The sequence below is a fragment of the Trichosurus vulpecula genome, chromosome 5 (assembly GCF_011100635.1).
Source record: "Trichosurus vulpecula isolate mTriVul1 chromosome 5, mTriVul1.pri, whole genome shotgun sequence".
NCBI lineage: Eukaryota > Metazoa > Chordata > Mammalia > Diprotodontia > Phalangeridae > Trichosurus > Trichosurus vulpecula.
Genome location: NC_050577.1, coordinates 88,646,773 through 88,660,684, shown reverse-complemented (window position 1 = coordinate 88,660,684; position 13,912 = coordinate 88,646,773). Strand labels below are relative to the sequence as shown.

General features: G+C 40.8%; 1 protein-coding gene across 3 annotated transcripts in view; it reads right to left on the bottom strand.

Moving 5' to 3' along the window:
* Positions 1-13,912, bottom strand: part of CNPY1 (canopy FGF signaling regulator 1) — a 148,154-nt gene that overhangs the window by 71,611 nt on the left and 62,631 nt on the right. Inside the window, exon 1 of one of the 3 annotated variants that reach the window (XM_036761252.1) lies at positions 6,165-6,358. The exons of 1 other annotated variant lie outside the window; for it this stretch is intronic. In XM_036761252.1, the coding sequence (XP_036617147.1) occupies positions 6,165-6,264 (100 nt within the window). In that variant the 5' untranslated portion in view covers positions 6,265-6,358. Of the gene's footprint in view, positions 1-6,164; positions 6,359-13,912 lie in introns of those variants that run through there. One more of the 3 variants, XM_036761254.1, reaches the window with a different exon arrangement.

The window sequence follows — 13,912 nt, the reverse complement described above, 5'->3', positions numbered from 1 at the left end:
CGGTGGAGGGTCTTGCCTCAATGTCGATGGCTGCTAACTGATCAGGATGGTGGTTGCTGAAGGTTGGGGTGGCTGCAGCAATTTCTTAAAATAAGACAACAAGGAAGTTCGCCAAATCGATTGACTCTTCCCTTCACTTGAATACTTAGAGGCCATTGCAGGGTTATTAATTGGCCTAATTTCAATATTGCTGTGTCTCAGGGAATAGGGATACTCAAGGAGAGGGAGACAGGGCATAGCCGGTTGGTGGAACTGTCAGAACACACACAACATTTATTGATTAAGTTCGCCTTCTTATACAGGCGCAGTTTGTAGTGCCCCAAAAACAATCATAACAGCAACATGATCACAGATCACCATATAGCAGATATAATAATAATGAAAAAGTTTGAACTACTGCGAGAATTACCAAAACATGACATCAGAAACACTATGTGAACACATGCTTCTGGAAAAAATGGCGCTGACAGACTTGCTTGATTCAGGGCTGCCCCAAACCTTCAATTTATAAAAAAACAATACAATATCTACAAAGCACAATAAAGCAAAGTGCAATAAAACGAGGTATGCCTGTATTTCTCCTCTGTATGTCTCTGTATGTCTCTATCTCCTCTGTCTGTTTCCTCCTGTGTCCCATCTCTCCCTTTTAAAAACCAAAGAGGGTAGGCCAGTATATGAACTGTAGGAGAATCAATTAATCATCTTCAATATGGTGTTAAAGGAAGGAATACCTAATGTCACCTTGTCAAAGAACTAACCTTAACAAGGGATCAGAGGAGAAATGCTAAAACAAAGTCCTCACAAGTAAAAGCAAGGAGGACCCAGGACACTTGCCTATTGCCCCTATTAGACTGACTTGAAGTCACAATGTCTAGCCTTATCTTTATATCACCAATGCTTAGCACTGTTTTGCTAATAGAAGATGCTTTTAAAATGTTGAATGTCAAAGATAACAACAAAAGGAAATAGTGCTGGAGGGGTCTGAGAAGATGGTCCACACACCAATCACTACTGAGGGAGTTACATCTTGGTCCAATTGTTCTGGATAACAGTTTTGACTTTTCCTAGAAGAGTCACTAAACTGTTTATACCCGTTAACCCATAAATCCCACTATTGTGTGTATATTCCAAGGAAGTCAAAAATAGAAAGGTCTAACTTTAACGTATATGAAGACATTCATAGTAACATTTTTTGTCATAGCGAGGAATAGGGAACAAAGTGGGTATCCAGATGGAGCATGATTGAAGAATCATGGCATGTGAATCCAATGGCATGTTATTGCATAATAAAGAATGACTAAGATGAGGGATTTAGAAAAACATGAGAAGAATTATATGAACTGATGCTGGTGAAATAAACTGAATCTGAAGAACAATATGACTATAACAATATAAATGAAAAGATCATTAAAAGGTAATTTACCTTTAATGAATGAAAAAAACCCAGTAACTGTCTTTGCAGAATGGATAAAGAAGCACACTTCCCTCCTCTATTCTGGAGGGAGGATGTTATACAGAAAAGCAGAATAATAATAGCTTTCATTTATACAGAGCTATAAGGTTTGCAAAGTACTTTGCATATGTTATCTCATTAGATCCCTGTACTGGTTGTTTTTATTTAACTATTTTTCTTTGCTACAAAGTAGAGTTCAATGTGGGAGAGAGAAGCAGGGCTGAAAATTGAAGTAAACATGATATAAAAACAAAAGGCATCAATAATACATTTTTTAAAAATGTTTGTTGAATTTAGTTGAGTTGTGAGCTGCAAAGAATGCTGATTTCATGAGTTTTATTTCTGGTATAATTCCTGGAAGGAAGGAAGGAAGGAAGAAAGGAAGGCAGCTAAATTTTTTTTTCCCCTGGGCTGGTAAAGTTTTTTTGTGCCTTACTTATTTGTAAGGCAGAATTAGGAGAATTGCTTCAGGTCACGTAACAGTTGACATTGCCTCCTAACTTACAGTCTCTTCCTCTGACAATATTCAGGGTTATCTGCGAGAGCTTCCAGAACTGAACCAAATGGAATGAGGCATCCTCCCCCAAGTTTCCCTAAATAAGTTTGTTTCGAAAAGAAGATGGACACTGTAAGAGAACTATCCAGAATGAATTTATTACACACACACACACACACACACACACACACACACACACACACATACACACACAACCTTTACATTTACCTCTTTGTTCAAGAATTCTGAAATCCCTTTATTTGGACATAATTCATTGACTTTTCATCTGTCCCTTTGCCTTCCATTACAAAACTTTTACTCTTCATTCAACCATGACCTACAGTTTCTTGACCCCTTAATTCTCTCTCAAGCAGTCTTGCCTGCACTAGCCACTCTCTCCTCTTCGCCGCATATTAACTCCTTGATGAACCAGTTCAGTTCTACACTGTTCATTTCTCTTGAATCCCTAGTCATATTATTAGTTGTGTGATTGTGGTCAAGTCACTTAACCCTGTTTACCTCAGTTTCCTCATCTGTAAAATGAGCTGGAGAAGGAAATGGCAAACCACTATCTCTGCCAAGAAAACCCCAAATGAAGTCATGACGTTCAGGACACAACTGAAATGACTGAACAACAATGAATATGTATTGATTAATAATAATAACAACAGTATAATAGTTAGCATTTATAAAGTTCTTTAAGGTTTGCAAAACACTTTATGTGTGTTGTTTCATTTGATTCTCTCAACAATCCTGAGACGTAGGTGCTATTACTACCTCCATTTTATGGATGAGTAAATTAAGGCTGGAAGATATTAAGTGATCTGCCCAGGCTCACACAGCTACTGTTGTCTGAGGCAGGATTCCAACTCAGTTCTTCCTGATTCCAAGTCTAGGATTCTATCCACCGTACCACCGAGCTTTCTAATCTAGACACACACACACACACACACACACACACACACACACACTCCCTTCCCCTCTCCTCCCTCCCTGCCTCAACAACCACAAAGTCACCCTCAATATGGGCAGTAGAAGGGAAAAGCCAGGCTTCTGCCAACAACATTCCACACATTTACCACCACAAAACTGACTGATAGATGTATAGCTTATAAGATCCCACAGTGCTCATTGTTCACTAATTGTGAAAAATAAAAGCATTTGAATCGGCAGAGCAGAATGCCACCTGAAAAGACCCTATTTCAATAAGGTTTCTACAACCCTCCCTTCCCAAGCCTTGCTCTGCGAAGGGGGAGACTTTCATTTCTGTCTTTGTGTCCCCAGGGCACCATGGTATAATGGACAGAGAGCTGCCACAAGAGCCAGGAAGATCTGGTTTAAAGACCCTCTTCTAACGTATACTGGCTGTGTGACCCTGAGCAAGTTACCCACCTCTCAGTGCATTAAACCAGAGGTGTCCAACTCAAATTTAAGACTGTTGTGGGCTTCACATCGACTTAGAAAACCACAAATTAGCATTACCTTTTATGAATTATATTTTTATTTGTTTTATTAAACATTTCCCAATTACATTTTAATCTGGTTCTGCCTGCAGGCTGTGAGTTTGACACCTCTGCCCTAAGCCACTGAGACAATCTATTGCAGAGAAGTTGCCAACTTGTATTGATAGAGGGAGGCTTCTCACCTGGAATGAAATCACCAAACCAGTCCCAATGCCAATCACTGGAGCTGACAGAGCAGGAACTTAATAAATGCTTGTTGATCAAATGAAATAACATATGTAAACTTTAAATGCTATGTAGTAATAATAGCTAACATTTATATAGTGCTTTAAGTTTTGCGAAGCACTTTACAAATATGATCATTTTATCCTCACAACTCTGGGAGGTAGGTGCTATTACTATCCCCTTTTACAGGTGAGGAAACTGAGGCAGACAGGTTAAGTGACTTGCATAGGGGCACACAGCTAGTCAGTATCTGAGCAGGGACTTGAACTCAGGTTTGACTCCAGGACAAGTGCTCTCGTTACTGTGATATGTGACTGCTATTATTATTGTTGGTTGACTGGTGTCACCATTATACAAGATTCCTCAAAAAGGGAGGACTTTGATCCACAACCCTCTGATCATCAAAATCAAGGGATACATAGAAAAATGCTTGAAGAGGTCTGGCTTTGTTCTCCCCATCATGGTTCTGTGTCTCTTACTGCTCTTTGGCTCAGGACTCCTCCCCTTGTCAGGAAGCCTGGGTCTCCAGCAACCTGTCCAGTGCCTCTTCTCTCCTGAAGAAGGTGCAGGATCTTCCCTGCTGGGTTGTCGAGTTGTAAGCTGGGAGCCACTCAGAAAAGCTTCCACAGCCTCAAAGCCTCACGTACTTTTGTCACAACATTTTCTCACTCCCTTCCAAGCTTGACCAACGTCTTGATGTGCATTTAAGGGTGGTGAGCTCAGGCAATCTGAAGAAGTCTTATTTTCTTTATTTGTTTGTTTTTATTTATTTAATATTTTTAGTTTTCAGCATTGATTTCCATAAGATTTTCAATTGCAAATTTTCTCCCCATTTCTACCCTCCAAGAAGTTTTATTTTCAATTTAACATTCTCACCTGCCCATATTCTTATTTCTTTTGGGCCCTGTCTGATTTCTTTAATCCCTGAATCTCCTATAACATATATACCTGTAATAATGCCTGTGTAACCCTTTGCTCTTGGGGCATTCAGGGAATAAATATGATATATACACAGTGTATACATAATATATAATAAAATTATATACATTAACAAAGAGTGCATATGCAATTTATTTATATTGATAAATAGCGTATAAATGTATACATAGGTTTATGCAAAAATTCTAAACTTCAACCATTTTCAAAAATGTCTAGTAATTAATAAATATAATTGAAGGTACCCTACAAAGTTCAATGTTTTATCCTAATGAACCTCTCTTCTTGACCTACAGACATTAAAAGGCAGATTGCTCAGGAGTCACTAGAGGCAATAACTTTGGTCTCTCCATTCTTCACATTGTGAGTCTATTTCCAGGAGCTCCATGAAGACTTCAGATGGAAATGAGGAAGGAGATTTTCTCTTAACTACACTAAGGAGAAGAGGACATTAAACCCACTCAGGGCCACCTGGAGGTAGAACAACCCAACTAGGAGGGGTGGAGGAAAGAGAAGGAGATACAGCACTATTTTCATCTGAATGAGCTGAGCTGCCTTGGTCATGCATGCCACACCCAAGTGACTGAGCCCTTTGCCACCTGCTAGCCAGAGAGCTGAGTGCAGTGGGTTTGAGAAGATTTTGTTGTAGTGTGGATAGCATAGATTGTGGTACATAGATGGTGATTCATAAATACCTGTCAAACACCATGAAGACAAATAACTTTGAAAGACTTAAGAACTCAGTGCAATGAACAAGGGATCATGATGAATGCTGCCCATCTCCTGACAAGAGACGATGGAGTCAGAATGCAGAACGAAACATTTATTTTTGGACATGGCCAATTCAAGAATTTCTTTTGCTTGACTATGCATATTGATTTTAAGGGTACTTTTTTCTTTTTTTTTTCTTTTTAATGTGTGTAGTAAGAAAGAGAGAGAGAAGAAAAAATAAATGCTTATTAATTTAAAAAATAAATTCTTGTTGATTGATTGAGTGACAGAGTGCTAACCTTGGAGTCGGGAAGATCTGAGTACAAACCTCTCCACAGACACTAGGTGTGTGAATTTAGGCAAGTCACCTGTCTCAATTTCCCCATCTGTCAAATGGGGATAATAGCACTTACCTCCCAGGAAGAGCCAAAACAGAGAAAGAAAATTATAGACAAATTTCCATAATAAATATTGATGCAAAATCTAAAATATTAGCAAAGAGATTATAACCATTTGTCATCAGGATAATATACTACGACCAGGTGGGATTTATAGCAGGAACGCAGGATTGGTTCAATATTTGGAAATCTGTCAGCATAATTGACCATGTCAATAACAGAGCTAACAGAAATCATCTTATTATCTCAATAGATTCAGAAAAAGCTTTTTGACAAAATACAGCGCCCATTCCTGATAAAAACACTTTGTGTATAAAGTATTTTGTGAATATAGGTGCCATTATTACCGAGTTGGCTTGTTAACTTGGTGCAAACCAAGACAGCAAGGGAAAAGACTCGAGAGCAGAAGCAAACTTCCTTCCCTTCTCTTTGGCAGCCCCAGAAGAGAACGAGGGAAGCCCCTGGGGCCAGAAGGCACTTACCTCCACAGAACACATCTCGGTCTCTTTCAACTTTGACTGGAGCAGGGGAAAGAAAGATGAGCAGCAGCAACAACCCCCAAGGAAGCAACCCTGACCTCATGGCTTACTCTGGACTGAGGACCACGTGGCCACTGAGAGAGTGAAGGAGTAAGTGAGCTTTTCACCCTCTCAGACAGACCACCCCAGGGCCCAGATCCTAGGAGTCCTGGACTGGCCTCACCTAGCCTGGCATCTACTGAAAACGGAGATGGAAATGGCATGCAAAGGGCCCCTGGTCCCTTACCAGCCCCATGGGAGTGTGTGTATTACCTAGGAGACACAGCTGCCACCTCCTCCACCCCTAGCCCCCTGGGGGCCAGGGTCACATGCTGTCTGCACAGCTGCACCTGTTCCACTGCCGTAGCTCCACCTGTGAACCACTGAAGGTAGAGGGGAAGAGGGGAGAATAGGACAGAGGTGGCTTCCTAGACTGTCTGTGTATGAGCCCAGCACAGTGGGGGTTCCATGCTGCCTGAATTCAAAGGTTAGCGGTCTTTCTGAAGAGCCTTAGTATGCCTTGGAGGAAAGGTGTGACAGGATCACTTTCTACTAGCCATCCCCCTCCCCGCCAATGCACACACACCATATAGGTTGAGCCATTCTTTCCCTAAAGTTCAAGAAAACTGTCCTTGGAACTTGATTGATCTAGGAGGCTAAGGCTCAACCCTGTCTCTCTTGATGTAGCTTCCTGGTGGCCATACTGATGTGTTCACTTGGTCACCTAGGGTGACCACCCAGAGGTCCACTTCTGTGGAGTAGATAATCAGGGCCTTTCCAACTTGGCAGATGTCAGATGTCCTGAAGGCACTCTCCTGCTGACCAGACTTATTTCTTTGCAGGAGTGACAGCAAGCCTTGGCCCACTAAGGCTAAGTATTATGACAGCCTTATTAAATATCTTTTCTATGTTATGGCTAAATAAATCTCCTATCAGTGTCTCATTTGTTCCAACACCAAACCTAAACTAATAAGGGACCACCCTGAATCAGTCCCCCAGTTACAGAAGGAATAAGGAGCAAGATGTCCCAGCTCAGCCTCTTTTTTCTCCAGACCCTGATACCCATTTCCTCTTTCTCTCAGCATAAAACATGCCCATAGAATCCCTTAAGGGGATTATGCCCAAGGGAAAAGGAAATACTGCTTCACAGATCAAAGGAGCTTGTTTGAATAGGAAGTGTCCAGTAAAAGTCTGGGGGTGGGAGGTGGGGTGAGTGAGTATGGAAAGGAATACTACTATGGGACTAAGGGGAAGACATCCCCTGTAGGAGCCAGTGTTAGTTGAACTCCAGTAATAATGAATCCCAGAGGCCCAGAGTCATTTCCAGGTGGTTAATGATCAGCTAGGAAAGGCAGGACCGGTGAGAACGCCCGGAGGGTGCTCTGCAATGGAGAGCCCTTACCAGGAATTGGAAAGCCTGATTCAGAGGAAAGCAACATAAGTCAGTGACCACCAGGAGCTTGATGCCCTTCAGCCTTATATAACTGTCGCTGCCTCCCAAGAGGGAGAATCTGTGAGTCAGCTCAACTCTTTTTGTCTGAGTATCTTTCAGGAGAGCCAGTCAGGGCTCTTTTATCTGAAGTGTGACAAGGCCCCATCTACTCAAAATACTTGCATTCTACCGCTGACCAACCATAGAGCCATGGTTCCTATTAGCTTGAAATTCCCCCTATTAGATCTATTCCTCTGGATTGCATAATAAAAAACAAAGAGCTTGTCTCTTGAATAGGGTCATTGAACTCCCAAGAGTCCTCTGGATAGATTTCATGGGGTTCATGAACTTGGGTGGGAAAAAGTTACATCTTGGTTTTCACTAACCTCTAACTGAAATTTAGCATTTCCCTTAATTATGATTTTTAAAAAAGCACTATTACGAAAAGGAGTCCATAGGCTTTACCAGACAGTGTCTAAGGGGTACAGAACCCATAAAAAAGCCATAAGAACCACTCCTCAGGAAGGTTTCTCTTAACATGCATGCACATTCCCTGGGATGGGAGCCAGGATTGAGGCTTTCATTAAAAGCGAAAGAGGCAAGGAGAAGTACCAGCTTTTTCCACTAGCACTCATTGTGGTAGAACATCCCATAGAACAGCCCAGGAAACTGGGTTTCTCACTTTGGTTCTTCCATTGATAGGTCATGAGACTCTGGGCAAGTTACTTCACCTTTCTGAGCTAAATTCTCTCATCTATTAAATGAGGAGCTTGGCCTAGAGGTCATCTTGAAGGTCCCTTCCAGGTCTAAGAGTCTGTGTGTTCCATAAATTAGCTAGTTATTGCTTTAGACGAGTTAGGAGGCACTGGAAGCCTGAAGGGACAAGACAATAGTCCACATTTACTTAGAATTTAAGGATTGTGATGGGTTTGTCTTAAAACAACCTTGTAAAATAAGAATTATTTTATGAGGCAGGTGATTAATCCAGGATAATTTTTGGCATGTAGAGGTCAGCATGGGAAGCCAGAAGATGACTAATGATGGCATGTAATGAATATGCAGCAAATGGACCCTCCTGAATAAAAGAATGAATGACCATAAATTAAATTTTTACTGTGTACCAGGAACCATTAAGCACTGGGGATATAAACACAAAAGTGAGGCAGTCCCTTGTCCTCAAGAAGCTTATATTTTAATAAACAGGGTGACCAGGGAAGTCAGGGATGTGATCCAAGTCTGGAGTTGATCCAAAAGGTAGTCAGTTGACATATGCTTTTCATAACCAGTTACAGTACTGATTAGACCATTGTTCTCAAAGCAGGAGATAGTAAGAGAAGGAAGTATTTCACATACAGTGGCAAGGGAGGATGGCAAGATGGACAAGGTGGATGGCTAGATGATTTGTGAAGCAAAGTCTGGTCTGGGGACAGCTAGAGTGAGGGAGTATCGTATTTCACCACATAATTGTCACCACTGCATAATCATCACACCTTTTTTTCTCAGTCCAAAAATTGGTTTATAACCATTCATTGTGTAATCATCTCATGGTATAATTCTGTTCATCAGGCCACTTAAAAGGTAAACAGAGCAGCAATGTATTCACCAGAATCATATGGATACACATTTATCTTTTGCACAAGCCAGAAGCCTAAATTCTCAGCATATGCACATTGTCAGTATATTTCTGAAGACTGATGTATGTGCTTTGTTCAGAGCTAGGCAGTACTAACGGTATTTTCATTCAACCCAATGAAGAGCCAAAGGCGCAAGGGGAGCTGCCATGAGTAAGTCACGAGATATGGTGAGACTTGTATCTTCCCAATTTTAACATATATTCACAAGCATTCCATGCATCCTAATCTTGCACCAAAGACAGTTTAGTAATAAATGATTTTAAAGTAATACTGCCACAAATTTTTTTAAGCTTCACATGATGGTTGCACCCTGCCCCTTTTCCAAAAATTTGACATAAAATCTGCGATGATTATGTGGTGAAACATGGGAGGTGATTTTGCACTCCATCATTCATCAATCCAAACAGCTCAGCCTCAGGAAGGAACTTTCAAAGTTGATTGGGCCAACTTCTCCTAGTAACAGGGGATAGGATGATTTCTCTGTGCTGTTACTGTCTTTAGAGGGTACAAGTAAGAAGGAAAAAGCTTTTCAGTAAAATGATGAGTTCAGAGAAGAGTAGATTGGGGTTTAGAATGAGGTGCTTCAGCATACAAGAGCTAGAGTCCTTAAAAAGACATAAGGACGAAGAAGGCGGCTGGAAAGCAGGGACTTGCCTAGGGCTCTTCCCCAGGACCCTCCAAACACCGATAAAAAATGGCTCTGAAAAAGACATAAGGACAAAAACTGAAGAGAAAAAAGAAACACACATCCTTCAAGTGCCGATAGACAATAAGCAAATTTAAGTGAATTTAAGTGTTTGAAAAGAGCTGAGCACAGTGCTTGGCACATGGCTAGCACTTAACAAGCACCTGTAGAGCTGCTTTACACAAGTTAGCATTTGAGCCTCAGTATAACTCTGTGAGGTAGTAGTTAATACATGTATTATTTATCCCCATTTCAAAGATGAGAAAACTGAGGATCAGAGGTTGTGACTTGGTCATGGCCACAGTAAATATTAAATACAAGATTTTATCCAAATTCTTCCGGATTCCAAGTCCAACACTATCCTTATGAAGAGCCTTATGAAGTAAGTACTTTTATTATCTCTACTTTACAAACTGCTTAAGCACAGAGGAAATTGAAACTTAGAGAGGAAAAGTGATGAAGGAGGAAGGATGAAGAAAAATTGGCTCAGCTTGGGAACACTGATCAAAGGGCTGAGATCATAGCCAGAGGATAGTCTAATTAAGATTGTCTATTGACATAGCCTAGCATACAAATCATAAGTCAATGGGTCAGATCCATAGGAAAACAGCATAGCATAGAAATAGCGCTAGATTTGAAGTCTGAAGGTCTGGGTTCAAATACTGATTCTGCTACTTACTACCCATGTAACTTGAGCAAGCCTCTTCACTTCACTGATAAGAGAGAGAGAGAGAGAGAGACAGAGAGACATAGACAGAGAGAGAGACAGAGAGACAGAGACAGAGAGAGACAGAGAGACAGAGACAGAGAGAGACAGAGAGACAGAGACAGAGAGAGACAGAGAGACAGACATAGAGAGAGACAGAGAGAGAGAGAGACAGAGAGAGAGAGAGAGAGAGAGAGACAGAGAGAGACAGAGAGACAGAGAGACATAGACAGAGAGAGAGACAGAGAGACAGAGACAGAGAGAGACAGAGAGACAGACAGAGAGAGAGACAGAGAGAGAGAGAGAGAGAGAGAGAGAGAGAGAATATATTGGATAAGATAATCTCTTTAAGGGTCCACCTAGCTCTAAATCCTATGATCGTGCCTCCAGCTGACTGAGGCAGTGGTCTCCACATTTAGCTTAAATGGATTCCTGGAAACATTATGACCAGGCTTGATTTGGAGGCTCTAGTCAACGTGATGAGGCATGAACATGATTCAACAGAAGTGAACCTTCTTTCTGGATTTTGATGATCTCCCTATGGAGGATGCCCACATATCCACATTCACCTCATTGAAAGGATTAAGGACACAGGCAGGGCTGGGATACCTGTCAGCTATGCCTCATTAAGGATGAGTAGTTAGGTCTCAGATACTGTCTGGGGATGATTCGATTGGCTTGGACTGAGACCAGAGACCTGAGAACAGGCTTTGGTTCCTCATATATTCCATATGTTGTGCATAGCTTTACTACCTCTCTGTGTACAGGGCATTTGGGGAGGATTAGAGATGTCATTGCTCCCTTTCAAAAATAAAGAATGAACAACAACTATCCTTCTATGAAGTACCCTTCCTCCAAGAAAAAAAACATTCCTTACTTCAGTCCCAGAGGAGACAGAAAATCACTGGAAGGCATTCCGAATTCCCAGGCTTCTAGGATTATAATCTAATGCCAGCAGGTCCAAGATAGAAATGAGGTTGGGGGGGGGGGAGGGGCAGCGCGGTAAGAGGTGGTAAGGCTCTTTTGAGGGGAGAGATGGGGCAAAGGAAGGACATGAGATACTTTAATTTGTCAATTACTTTTTTTTTTTACTGACTGAAGCAGCAACAGGTGACATCGTATTTCCTAATGACACATTTCCACTGAATCTAGGCTTTAGGTGCGGTCCAAGGTGGAGGATATTATTGGTTTCTTTTAGAACTGGTGGCTGACTGGACCAAGAATTGAGCGTGTGGCCAAGAAGCCAAAGGAACAGCCAAGAACTTTATCATGATATAAAAGGGCCAAATCCTCAACTTTTCTCTTTTCTCTGTATGAGTCATTTGGACAGTGCAGGTTCAATAAGAAGACAGTTGTCTTTCTAGAAATCCCAGGTTTGTTTCCCTTTCCAAAGAAATACAAACACTTAGGGTAATACCATAATGCTGAAGGCATATACAGGTCCCTGGTGTGAAGGGGGAAGTCACTGGAATGTGAAGAATGTCATCTCTATGGAGCCTGGTTCCAAACTCGCTGGAGAGGAGAAGAGCAGTGGTTCTCAAACTTTTTGGCCTTAGGACCCCTTTATCCTTTTAAAAATTATGGAGAACCCCAAGGAGCTTTTCTTTATGTGGGTCATACCTATCAATCTTTACCATATTAGAAATTAAAACTGATAAAATATTTATTAATTCATTTAAAAATAATAAACCTATGAAATATTAACATAAATAACATAGTTTATGAAAAATAACTCTATTTTCCAAAACAAAACATAATTAGTGTAAATTGCAAATTGCTTTTGTACCCTCAGGGCAAATGTCAAGATAGCTGTTCCAGGAAAAACCATGAGATTCAAAAAAGTGATTCAACATCTTGAATATTTCAGTACCAGTTGTGTTTTTTGCTAAGCATTTACATAAAAGATCTTTAAAGATTAGTTCATGATGATAACCTTGTGAATATAAGCAAAACAGCAAGTCCAGCCACATCTGCTGACTTGTCCATTTGTAAGGCAAAAGTGCAATTCTGCAGACGAGCTATTAACTAGTGTTCATGTTTGTAGCTAAATCTTTAATTCACGGATCATGTAACCTCTGGAAAATTCCACTGTATACTCATGAGAGAATGAGAATGAAAAAGGCAAATAACAACTTAGCATTGTTACGGACACAGTTTTGACCTCATGGATCCCCTGTAAAGGTCTCAGGGATGACCATATTTTGGGAACCCCTGAAGAACAGAAATAGATAGATAGATAGACAGACAGATAGATAGATAGATATAGACTACAGAGCATTTATTAAACACTTACTCTGTGCTGTGTCCAAAATACAAATACAAACAAACAAAATAGATGCTACCCTCAAGAGCTTATATTTTAATTGAGGATTATTGTTGGTTGTCCTTTGTTCTGGAAAAGGACCAGCAACATCAGAAAGGTCATGTCTTGACTTACAAGTGAATTGGATTTAAATGAGGCAGGGCTGTGAGGTCACCAGCCTCATTCTCTCCTCTGGAGCCATCTGGGTCCAGCGGCGAGATATAAATCAGGATGACTGGAGATGGCCCCAGATGCAGTGGGATACCTTGGCCTTTTTAAGCTAAGGTCTTTCCCAGGTCTCTGTTTGTCTAAAGCAATGCCCATTCAGTGATTAAGGCTAGGTAAGAAATGAGGTAAAAAAAAAAGCCTTCTTTTATGTAGTCAAAAAGTAAAAAAGTCAATCTGGGAGGGGAAGACTCTCAGGGTTTCTGCTCAAAACAGAAACAATTTACACTCACTCTGAGCCATCAAAGTCTAAACAATGACCAAGTTCTTGGCCAATCAGTGAGAGCCAGTAATTTGGGTTTGAGGCATGGTCTAGTGGCTCCATTTGAATCCCAATGGGCTTTATCAAAGACTGGGTAATTAATAGGTATCAATGTTATATTTCAAGAAATCATAAATGAAACTACATTGGGCAAAAGAGTTAATTGTCAGTTTTTTTAATGGTAGAATAAATAAGTAGGGAAGAGAAGAAAAAGAAATCTAGCCTGTGAACCCCAAGTTATCTTGTGAGGTTTCAGCAATCAAAATTTATATTCCTTTGGCAGAGCACCCACAGGTAAAGGTATGATTCCCTATGTGGATAAAGGGAGATGACATAAAGAGAGAGGGAGGAGAAGGAAGGAAGGGAAGGGAAGGAAGGAAGGAAGGAAGGGAGAGAAGAAGGAAGAAAGGAAGGAAATCTAATTGGGGAAGACAATATACGAAGGAGTGCTAGAATACTAACCATG